This window comes from Salvelinus alpinus, chromosome 37, assembly GCF_045679555.1.
Source record: "Salvelinus alpinus chromosome 37, SLU_Salpinus.1, whole genome shotgun sequence".
NCBI lineage: Eukaryota > Metazoa > Chordata > Actinopteri > Salmoniformes > Salmonidae > Salvelinus > Salvelinus alpinus.
The window spans coordinates 4,177,139-4,189,452 of NC_092122.1; the positions used below are offsets into that span (position 1 = coordinate 4,177,139).

The following is a 12,314-nucleotide window of genomic DNA, read 5'->3' on the forward strand; positions in this document are numbered from 1 at the left end:
AGAAAAACAACACCTCTCCTCTATGTTCTAATACTAAAGGGCAACAAACTGCAGCCTTGTCATCTGCTAGATGAGTCTATATCCCAATAAATCACCAGGGTGTAACCGGTACTCTGGCTGCCACTGCACCACGTTTGAAGTGGCTCCTGGCTTGCAGTGGGTCCCGGCTGCAGCTGCCAGTCCTCCAGGGCACAGTGAGTCCCCGTCTCAGTCCCAGCCCCTTATGGTTATGAGCAGTGGTGGAAAAACGACTCAATTGTCATACTTGAGTAAAAGTAAAAGATACCTTAGTAGAAAATGACTCAAGTAAAACTGAAAGTCATCCAGTAAAATACTACTTGAGTAAAAGTGAAAGATACCTTAGTAGAAAATGACTCAAGTAAAACTGAAAGTCACCCAGTAAAATACTACTTGAGTAAAAGTCCAGAAGTATTTGGTTTTAAATATACTCAATTATCAAAAGTAAATATTATTGCTAAATATACTTAAGTATCAAAAGTAAAAGGACCAGTATAAATCATTTCAAATTCCTTAAATGAAACAAACCAGGCTTTATCATTTTCTTGTTTTTTTTTGTTTACAGATAGCCAGGGGCACGCTCCAACACTTAGACATAAGTGCTTTTGGGTGTCAGGGAAAATGGTTGGAGTAAAATGTACATCATTTTCTTTAGGAATGTAGTGAAGTAAAAGTAAAAATGTAAAAAATTATAAAGTACAGATACCCCAAAAAACGACTTAAGTAGTACTTTCAAGTATTTTTACTTAAGTACTTTACACCACTAGTTATAACTAAGGGGCCACACTGCCAGGCACATCACCTGCCCAGTTCTCTTCCTTCTACCCATCTCCCAGCTCTCCCAGCTGCACACACGCACACACATACATACAGACACTCATAGACACACACACACACACGCACGCACGCACACACACGTATTGCTACATACAGACACTCGCCTGTGTACACTGTGTACAAGGGGCACATGGATAAAAGGAGTTATGTCTGTTTACAGTGTGCTCTGGCCACAATGCGTGCAGTGGCCTGATACCGCTCTGGGGACATGACACATGCATTCTGCTGGCAGTGTTCCCTCTGTTCTCTCCCTCAGCCTGTGAGACAGGCTTTCCTCTGTTTGTTTTGGTTCTCATTTGGCACGACCCTCTCATGCAGAGGACAGCATGGCTGGTGGATTGGTGGAGAGCCACATGCTTTGCGGAGATGGTTTCAACCAAAGCACATGTGTTGTGAGTTGAAATGCTACGGTGGGAAAAGTTTATGTTGAGTCAATTATCTATGTGGCCGTGCCATGGCCTGACATCCAGTGTCCACCCATAAGTTATGAAATAAGTACTAAATGTACTGAAATAATGACCGTAATATTTTGATGTAATAATATGTCACATCAATAAGTCACATTTCTCATGTTTATGCCTATAGTACTATAGTATAGTATACACTATAGTATACACATATACACATATCAGCAGTCACTGTGCTCTAACATCAAAACTGCAGTGAATTTCACCCCCTCACCATCATCTTCATCAGGCATAGCTGCTCAAATAAGATGTCCAATACTGCTCTCTAGTGGCAAGAATGAAGTCAATCACGTTGAATGGATTTACAGTGAATTTCCCATTTACTTGCATTGACTCAGTCTAGAATCCCTGCCAATACGGTCCGTGTTGTTGTTCTTCACACTGATTGGTGTACCTCTCCTGTGTCATCTAGGTGATGGACAGTTCCATGCCTCTGATTGGTGAGCACGTGGAGGAGGACAGGCAGCTGATCACTGATCTAGTGATCAATAAGATGTGCAGCGTGCTGCTCGGGATCAACACACCACAGCCCAGCGCTGTGAAGGTAAATCTCTTTCACCTCCTCTCCAGAGTGTAACACTATTATGGATTTGCATTTGAATTTATTATCTAGATTTGATCGCAAAAGTAAATGAAGAATTGCTTCAAATAAGCCCTTGTGTAGAGAGTATATCAAACCAACCATGCATCATGCACTATTACTGTCCATTTTCAATGCTTTTCATTTCACAGCCACAGACGACCCAGCCAAGAAGGGCCCAAGGTAAAGAGACCTCCATCGACATCTTATCACCAGTTTGATTGCTACAACATTTGATTGCTGTTGTGGTGAATATGAATATTATGATAGTGTTGAGAAATACACATAGTGGTGCCTTGAGTCTCTGAGACGAAACACGAGTCTGTGTTTGCTCTGCAGGTGGGCATCGCTCTGGCTCTAGTTCTCCCTCCCAGTCAGCCCAGGGTTCTCCTCAGCGAGCCCGCTCAGCTAACACCTCTCCCAGCCAGGCCTTCCAGCCCGGACCCATCCCACCTCCCGTCGCCACCGACCCCGGCTCCCAGAAACAACCTCCTCAACTGAAGTAAGTCAACGCGTCAAATGCCTTAAATCTCATCTCCATGGTCATAGCTGATGTTAACATGGGTGTGTAATACTAATATTAACTTAACAGAAGAATATAATTAAGCAATAAGGCATGAGGGGGTGTGGTATATGGCCAATATACCACGGCTGAGGGCTGTTCTTAAGCATGACTCAACGCGGAGTGCCTGGATACATCCCTTAGCCATGGTATGTTGGCCATATACAACAAATCCCCAGGGTGCCTTATTGCTTTTATAAACTGGTTACCAACATACTTAGAACAGTAAAAATACATATTTTGTCATACCCGTGGTATACGAGCCAATCAGCATTCAGGGCTCAAACCACCCAGTTTAGAATTTCATATGTTGGCCATATACCACACCTCCTCGGGCCTTATTGCTTAATTAGAATTGTAAAGAACTCTACTGTGCTAAGTACAAGATCTCTAGTAAAAGTTCTGTGAAAACCTTAAACTTCGTCTTTTCATTAAAATCTTTACTTTCTGGGTAAAACTAGGAATATATCTACTTGGAGCAGATCTGTGCAGATGCCACAAACGGCTGCTAGATGGAGACATTGTATAGAGATTTTACCGCTCCTGTAGCTCGACACTTCCTGTTTACAGAAATACTCTATTATAATCTCTGACATGCCCACATTTGTTCCTGTTTAACGGCTGTTAATAAATGGCCTGCATTTACAGGATGCTCAGCTCCAGCCACCCCTTCAGATAATATGTGATAAAAGTGAAACTACCTCTTGAGTTTTGATTCTCTCGTAACTCCCTAGTTCAACGTGGATTGGCTGTACATGGCAAAGGGGTTGTCGGTTGGGCAATTTACAACTAGATTTCTCCACAACCATTGCCCAGTTTACCTCCTGGCTCGGATACACAACTAGTTTGACTGTATTTCTGTCCAAGCTGACAGTCGTTGGCTTTGCTATAATAAACATGAACATGTGTCTTCTAAGATTAAGCTCCTTTGTTCAAATCTTGTTGGCCTTAGAGAGCAAAGTGCACTAGTTTATTCCCTGTTGTGTGTGCTGTTGGCCAGCCTCTGTTGATCAAACTGCAGTAGCAAAGTTGGCAGAATATGATTCCCTCGGCCCTCTTCACACATGAATGCACGCAAGCATACACGCACATACATCCACCGTCTCCATGTTGCATGCCCCTCAAGCCTCAGCCTCACTCTCACTTTCGCGCCTTGCAGCAAATCCCAGTCGCTCACCAACACCTTCACTGAGACCCTGAAAGGGAACGCCACGGACGACGAGGCCAAGGCAGAGACCATCCGCAGCCTGCGGCAGTCCTTCGCCAGCCTCTTCTCCGACTAACCTCAACAGACTCCTCATATCCATCCGCCTCCTATCAGCCATTAGCCATCGGCCTCCAGAAGAGCTCCAAGATACCAACCTGTTACAGAGCGCGCTCAGTCAACCCACAGAGCAGAAGCTTCCTGTCCACCACTTCCTACTTCCTGTTCTTATCCATAAATGGCAGGTAGAGAGCATCCACCTCTCAGAATCATCCGTCAAATAAAAAAAAGACTAAATCGGGTTATAGTTCATCTTGTACTGCTTGGTTGGTGTAGTTCAGATGTCAGTTTGCAATTCTGTTTGTCATTTCATCAAATGTTCATCATCTGATTCATTCTTTTGTTTTGGTCATAATGTGTTTATCAACTTCAAGGATGTTGATATACTTTGGAAGATAAAGGATATATTACAGTATTTAGAAATGACCCATAATAGTGTATGAGCTAGGTTCACCAGCAATGCTTAGCATCTTGCCAGTCTCATTACAGAAATACTATTGCCATGTCTTGTAGACCCAGACATATTGATTGGCTGATTTAGTTACTATATAATAACTTCTGATTTTGCTTTGGCCTTTGATTATCAAAGTAATTTTTGATTAAAATTCCTTGTATTAGGTCAAAATAGTTTAGGCTATATACTTTACCTGTCAATTTGCAATTTTACGAGGCGGAAATATTATCTTAAGTCTTCCATCACAGACAATTCTTCCCTAAGTTCTAAGCTTTATGAACTATCCAATGTAAATAGCGCTATGAACTATGTTTTAAATATTGGGCATTTGACTCACTACTATTCCCTTGCTGTGTATTGAAAGGTGAAAATATGTACACAGAGAAGAAGTTCTGAAATCTTTGCTTCAATGGTTATACGATCAGTTACCTTTAATTCTGTACACACTGTAAGGTTGAAAATAGTCCTGGGAGAATTACGTTTACTTTTGATCCTTGGGTTTTGACTTTTGAAGCGTTGTCGACCTAAGAATAGACATGATTTGCAATGTGTTTATCTGTCTATAGCTTGCATCCACTTCAGGAAATGACAAAGTCGTCTTGTAACCTAATAATCAGCTAACACATATGCACAGATTATATCTACGGTAACGATACTATCTGATGTTAGCTGAGTGTCCATATTATTCCCCCCCCATCTCATTAAAATAGAGAAGGACAGACTAATCACATGACTGGCTAGTTTATTCTTTTGACTTTAAGTGCAAACATTTTAAGTCTCTGCGCCCAAATTGATTTTCTGTTTACGGTATAATTTTTGACTGGTATGAAAAATGACAATTCTATTTGAATTGAATGTTGTCCCCATACTTTATTTGTAGTAATTGCACTTCAAGTCGCACTATCAGCAATATGGGTGAAATTAATCTTGCTCTCCAACTTGATTTAAATACATTTAACAGTTATTAAGATTGTCTTTTCACTTTCAAACTGTATTTATTATCCTGAAACTGTATTTATTGTCCTAATAATACCTCATAGTAAGGTATTATTATCAAAATGGACCAAATTATGTGTTTGTATTTTAAAACCTGTGTGTTTGAATTATTTTGTCTGTTAAATGTGAAATGCTTCTACAATTCAAAGTACTGAATACTATGAAAAGCCATAAAAAAACTATGATTTACTGAAAATCTTTTTTTTTTAACTTTTTTTTTACAATATGGCCATGATGTTGATAAATCAAAATGTTTACTCGTTATCACTGTGAGTGTTAGTTGTGCTTCTAAGAATTCAATCATTTTGCTTCTACTAGTGTTGACTTAGTGTACATGGTATAATGCTGTAAACTTGTGAATACCACACCTCCATAGTGATTTATTTACTCATTTGTTAATTGACAATTTCAGTAAGCAAATAATGTTAAATAAGCACTGAAGAAATTCAGAATTGAGTGGTGATGAGGTCATCTAGTAACTACCTCAATTCCAGCAAGCTGTGATGCTAGTAGTGGTTACCACTAATACTCTGAAGTGGGTGAAATTAAGACAAAAAAAGGGAATGGCTTTCATTTGACCTAATCTGTATGTCTGCATGTAATCCTACAATTTTAATCCTAACATTCATACAGTAAATTTGATGTACTGTGCTGTCTCTCAAGTAGTTATTCTCTGTTAGTAAAAGGCAATACACCCATAGATGAGTCTGTTATCTACGGTCAATAACTAAATGAATATGACGTGGTTTTCCTATCATGAGTTACATTTACATGTCATTGCAATGAAGAATTAACGGCAATAGCCCTTAAAAGATGTGTGTTTCTTAAAGTGTGCCCAATGCCATTCAACAGATGCTCAGAAGTCATCTACACCACCGTTGACTAGCCGTCCTCCTCTCTTATTTCCTATCTAACAGAACTTACTGTCCCGTGTCCTCTTATGATGAGCGTCTGCTGGAAGGCATTGTGTGCCCCCCTGTGTATTATTGATATAAGTGTGGCATGAAAACTGACCCCTGGTGTGCCTCTGGTGTAACAATGTCATGTAAATAATTGCTGTTGTCCGGCTGCTTATAATGTATGAAGTGTGTGATGCATAATGTGTGTTCGTGTTATTAATGCAAGCCATTTTAACATTGTTTTGTTATTTTGTTCAGTTTTTATTAAAAGTGACATATTTTATTACACTTACAGTGGTAAGTCTTTTATTTTTCGTATTGACGAAGCAGCGTACAGTGCTGGGTAGCGATGATTATAAACCCCTTCTCCATCTCAGGTAGTGTAGAATGCATAGCATCATGTCCCCATTGTCTTTGTCATAAGAATTACCCTGACACGTGATCTTCAGGATGTGAAACTCATAGAACACAGAGGATTTACAAGGTGAGTGCCCACAAAGCAATTCATGACAACATTGGAATTATTGCCACTTTCCGTTGTCTCTGACTGTCTGTCACTTTCTATTTAAAGCATACAACTTTATTAACTACCACCCACCCTCTTTCTGTTACTGAAGTCCCAGTTGAAGCATTTTCATAGATTTCGGTGCGGGTGTCTGATCACAGACAAGTCTTCTCCATTTAAGGCTGTTACTGTGAGTCCTTTGACTTCCCTTCAAAGCACACAACTGATTTATTGATAATCCCCAAATTCCTTCGACTCAGATTAGACATTTATTTGAGTTGGCGTGAGGTTTGTGTCTAGGAGTAGGGCAGGGGTAGGAAACTCTGTTCCTGGAGGTACTGCAGGATTTTATCCCATCTAGACACCACACTTAGCTACTTAATTGATCAGGGCCCGGTTTCACACAAGCGTCTTGAGGCTATATTCATTTTAGAACCATAGGATCCTATGGTTCTAACGATGAACTTAGCCTTAAGCTGCTTTTGGGAAACCGGGCCCAGTTCAGTGTTTGCCTAAATTAAAACCCACCTGGTCTTCAAAGTTGGTAAAATAAAAGAAAAAATGTAGTGCCTGTGGCACTACGGCATCCCTGGGGTAGGGGATTGGCAACAGCCCGGGCCCATTCCAGAACAAATCATTTTCTGGATTCCTTACTTTCCTATGATCTGGATGGTTAAGAGGTGAGTAAGTGAGTGATAAAGTTAATGTCCCTCAGGCGAGTGTTCTGTGACGGATCTAAAGCTCTTGATCCACAGGTTAATTTAAATGAGGATTAAAAACATACCTGTACATATCAGCTGAGTAACATTACACTGGCCTCAGTCTCTGTAAGGGGTTTTCTTTTTAGTCAAAGCACTCGTTTTAGTGCACTCCATATAATGAAAATGACCTCTTACTCCTCGGGTGCAGATGACTAGTGTGAGGTGGCATATATGAATATAGGTGCTGAAAGAACCCATACCATGGTTTCACCCTCATAGTTGTGGAATGTGTAGAAATTATAACTGCATCCTCACTGTCCAATTCTGAGTTTTAGAGTGCCAGGGTGTAGACAAAGGGACTGCCTGTGCATGTCACTCATGAGTAAATCATCATTAAAGGTGATGACATAAGGCCACAGAGTTATTTGACTGGCCTCTGCAAGTGATATTTGAAGGTGTATATGGTAGTCTTTATAAAATACCTGTGATGGAATGTATATCGTTGCATTCAACCGTAATGAAAAAATCTTGTAGAATTTTCGAAGACAAATTAGGTATTTTCCAGATTTGTTACATAATGCTTGCAATTATTTATTCACCAGCGACATTAAACGGACAACATTTCAGTTTCACCCTTGTGTAAAAGCAGTAGTGGAAAAAGTACTCAATTGTCATACTTGAGTAACAGTAAAGATACTTTACTTATACTAATAGAAATGACTCAAGTCAAAGTGAAAGTCACCCAGTCAAACACTACTTGAGTAGAAGTATAAAAGTATCTGGTTTTAAATGTACTTACGTACAGTGGTTGAGAAAACACACAACCCTCATACTTGAGTAAAAGTAAATGCTGTATATCAAATTCCTTATATTAAGCAAAGCAGACGCACAATTTTCTTGTTTTTTAAATTTACGGACAGCCAGGGGAAAACTCCAACATTGAGACATAGTTTAATAATAATAACTAGACATCTTTTAAAATAGCATGCCCTTGTGTTCTTACATTGATTTGTATACATTTAATGTAACAGCAACGAAGAGAGTCTTAAAATAAAGTGCAAAGTGCCATGTGTTCTATTTTGTGAAAACACTTGAGGGTAGAGTTTGAAAAAACAATACTTGATACCAAAATGATCAAGTTGAACTAGTTAAAACTAGTTTTTCAACCACTCCACAAATTTCTTGTTAACAAACTATAGTTTTGGCAAGTCTGTTAGGACATCTACATTGTCCATGACACAAGTAACTTTTCCAACAATTGTTTACAGACAGATTATTTCACTTATAATTCTCTGTATCACAATTCCCGTGGGTCAGAAGATTACATACATGAAGTTGAAAGTGTCTTTAAACAGTTAATTGAGGCTAATTGACATCATTTGAGTCAATTGGAAGTGTACCTATGAATGTATTTCAAAGCCTACCTTCAAACTCAGTGCCTCTTTGCTTGACATCATGGGAAAATCAAAAGAAATCAGCCAAAAAATTGTAGACCTCCACAAGTCTGGTTCAACCTTGGGAGCAATTTCCAAACGCCTGAAGGTACCACGTTCATCTGTACAAACAATAGTACGCAAATATAAACACCATGGGACCACGCAGCCGTCATATCGCTCAGGAAGGAGACGCGTTCTGTCTCCTAGAGATGAACATACTTTGGTACGAAAAGTGCCAATCAATCCCAGAATAACATCAAAGGACCTTGTGGAGATGCTGGAGGAAACAGGTACAAAAGTATCTATATCTACAGTAAAACGAGTCCTATATCGACATAACCTGAAAGGCCGCTCAGCAAGGAAGAAGCCACTGCTCCAAAACTGCCATAAAAAAGCCAGACTACGGTTTGCAACTGCACATGGGGACAAAGATCGTACTCATCAGTCAGGAAGCTTGGTCGCAAATGGGTCTTCCAAATGGACAATGACCCCAAGCATACTTCCAAAGTTCTGGCAAAATGGCTTAAGGACAACAAAGTCAAGGTATTAGATTGGCCATCACAAAGCCCTGACCTCAATCCTATAGAAAATTTGTGGGCAGAACTGAAAAAGCGTGTGCGAGGAAGGAGGCCTACAAACCTGACTCAGTTACACCAGCTCTGTCAGGAGGAATGGGCCAAAATTCACCCAACTTATTGTGGGAAGCTTGTGGAAGGCTACCCGAAACGTTTGACCCTGGTTAAACAATTTAAGGCAATGCTACCAAATACTAATTGAGTGTATGTAAACTTCTGACCTACTGAGAATGTAATGAAAGAAGTAAAAGCTGAAATAAATAATTATCTCTACTATTATTCTGACATTTCACATTCTTAAAAAAGAATGGTGATCCTAACTGACCTAAGACAGGGAATTTTTACTTGGATTGTCAGGAATTGTGAAAAACTGAGTTTAAATGTATTTGGTTAATGTGTATGTAAACTTCCGACTTCAACTGTACCACAGCAACAACAAAAAGAAAGCAGGGAGACAGATTTGTCAGGTTTTCGCACTCAAAAATTTGAATGCACAGAGATACCATGATGAGATCCTGAGGCCCAGGATCCTGAGGTCGTGCCATTCATCATCCTCCATCACCTTATGTTTCAACATGATAATGCAAGGCCTCATGTCTTACACAATTCCTGGAAGCTGAAAATGTCCCAGTTCTTCCATGGCCTGCATACTCACCAGACATGTCACCCATTTAAGCATGTTTTGGATGCTCTGGATCGGCGTGTACGACACCGTGTTCCAGTTCCGGCCAATATCCAGCAACTTCACACAACCATTGAAGAGGAGTGGGACAACATTCCACAGGCCAGAATCAACAGCCTGATCAAATCTATGCGAAGGAGATGTGTCGCGCTGCATGAGGCAAATGGTGGTCGCACCAGATACTGACTGGTTCTGATCCACACCCCTACCTTTTTTTAAGGTACAGTGTCTGTGACCAACATATGCATTATCTTTATTCCCGGTCATGTGAAATTCATAGATTAGGGCCTAATCAATTTATTTAAGTTGACTGATTTCCTTATATGAACTGTAAAATCTTTGAAATTGTTGCATGTTGCGTTTACATTTTTGTTCAGTATACAGTGCATTCGGGAAGTATTTAGACCCGTTGACTTTTTCCACATTTTGTTACGTTACAGCCTTATTCTAAAATGGATTTAATTGTCCCCCCCCCCCTCAATCTACACACAATACCCCATAATAACAAAGCAAAAACTGGTTATACATTTTTGCAAATGTATTAAAAATAAAGAACTGAAAAAAAACATTTACATAAGTAAGCCTTGAGTCTTCTTGGGTATGACACTACAAGCTTGGCACACCTGTATTTGGGGAGTTTCTCCCATTCTTCTCTGCAGATCCTCTCAAGCTCTGTCAGTTTGGATGGGGAGTGTTACTGCACAGCTATTTTCAGGTCTCCAGAGATGTTCGACTGGGTTCAAGTCCGGGCTCTGGCTGGGCAACTCAAGGACATTCAGAGACCTGTCCTGAACCCCCTCCTGCGTTGTCTTGGCTCAAACCCACTCCTGCGTTGTCTTGGCTGTGTGCTTAGGGTTGTTGTTCTGTTGGAAGGTGAACCTTCACCCCAGTCTGAGGTCCTGAGCGCTCTGAAGCAGGTTTTCATCAGGGATCTCTCTGTACTTAGCTCCGTTCATCTTTTCGGGTCAAAGTACAGAGAGATCCTTGATGAAAACCTGCTCCAGAGCACTCAGGACATCAGACTGTGGCGAAGGGTCACCTTCCAACAGGACAATGACCCTAAGCACACAGCCAAGACAACGCAGGAGTGGCTTCGGGACAAGTCTCTGAATGTCCTTAAGAAGCCCAGCCAGGGCCCGGACTTGAACCCCGATCGAACATCTCTGGAGAAACCTGAAAATCGTTGTGCAGCAATGCTATCCATCCAACCTGACAGAGCTTGAGAGGATATGCAGAGAAGAATGGGAGAAACTCCCCAAATACAGGTGTGCCAAGCTTGTAGCGTCATACCCAAGAAGACACAAGGCTGTAACCAATGCCAAAGGTGCTTCAACAAAGTACTGAGTAAAGGGTCTGAATGCTTATGTAAATGTGATATTTCTGTAGTTTTTTTAATTAGTAGTAAAAATGTCAAAAAAACTGTTTTTGCTTTGTCATTATTGTATGTAGATTGCTGAGGAAAAAAACAATTTAATACATTTTTGAATAAGGCTGTAACCTAACAAAATCTGGAAAAAGTCAAGGGGTCTGAATACTTTCCGAAGGCACTGTATGTATTCGTTCTAAAAAATAAATTGTATACAAATATTTATTTACCTACAAAACACAGTATTTTGCAATGTTTTCATTGATCTTTGAATTTTGGCATAAAGTTTATGTTAAGTGCAATGTTCCCTCAAAAAAGTCTACTGAGCGCAAACTTGAATGTTGTGAATATTCTGTGCAACTTCCAGCGCGCATTTACTGTGAATTGCTGTACCCGCTTTGAGTTACAATTTTAACAGTGGTGAAATAGTCTACTGTGGCTATTTTATCATAATGTAGGCCTATCACCAAAAACAATGGAGAAAAATGTATCCCATAACATTTTAACATGGAAATAGCTGTTCTATCATTCAGCCTACAGTAGCCGCAAATGTGTTGTTCAACGTAGGACCGACTACATTCCATGAGACTTTTGAAAAAAACATGCAGGGTTTTACATGAACCTGTTTAGCCACTTGTTATTCAGACAAGGAGGTAACTGAAAATGTTGTGGTGTTTGATGAAAGAAATCACTTCACAAAATAACATTCATTATTATTTCCATACCATTATTACAGAGAATCAGACAAATGATGCTACCCTCTGCCCATTGTATTGGCTACTTAGCTTATTCAAGACCGCACAAAATACAACACTGACCCATTAAGACATAAAAAAAGCTCTACTTGCTTTTCAAATATATTTTTATTTATTTCACCTTTATTTAACTAGGCAAGTCAGCTAAGAACAAATTCTTATTTTCAATGACAGCCTAGGAACAGTGGGTTAACTGCCTTGTTCAGGGGCAGAACTA

General features: G+C 40.0%; 1 protein-coding gene across 2 annotated transcripts in view; it reads left to right on the forward strand.

Annotated features, from left to right (window-relative positions):
- The window catches only part of LOC139565803 (synapsin-3-like), a 128,107-nt gene extending 121,742 nt beyond the window's left edge, over positions 1-6,365 (forward strand). Inside the window, exons 11-14 of one of the 2 annotated variants that reach the window (XM_071386383.1) lie at positions 1,735-1,866; positions 2,055-2,085; positions 2,242-2,404; positions 3,624-6,365. In XM_071386383.1, the coding sequence (XP_071242484.1) occupies positions 1,735-1,866; positions 2,055-2,085; positions 2,242-2,404; positions 3,624-3,747 (450 nt within the window). In that variant the 3' untranslated portion in view covers positions 3,748-6,365. The remainder of the gene's footprint in view (positions 1-1,734; positions 1,867-2,054; positions 2,086-2,241; positions 2,405-3,623) is intronic. The other variant, XM_071386384.1, reaches the window with a different exon arrangement.
- Positions 6,366-12,314: the final 5,949 nt, after the last annotated feature.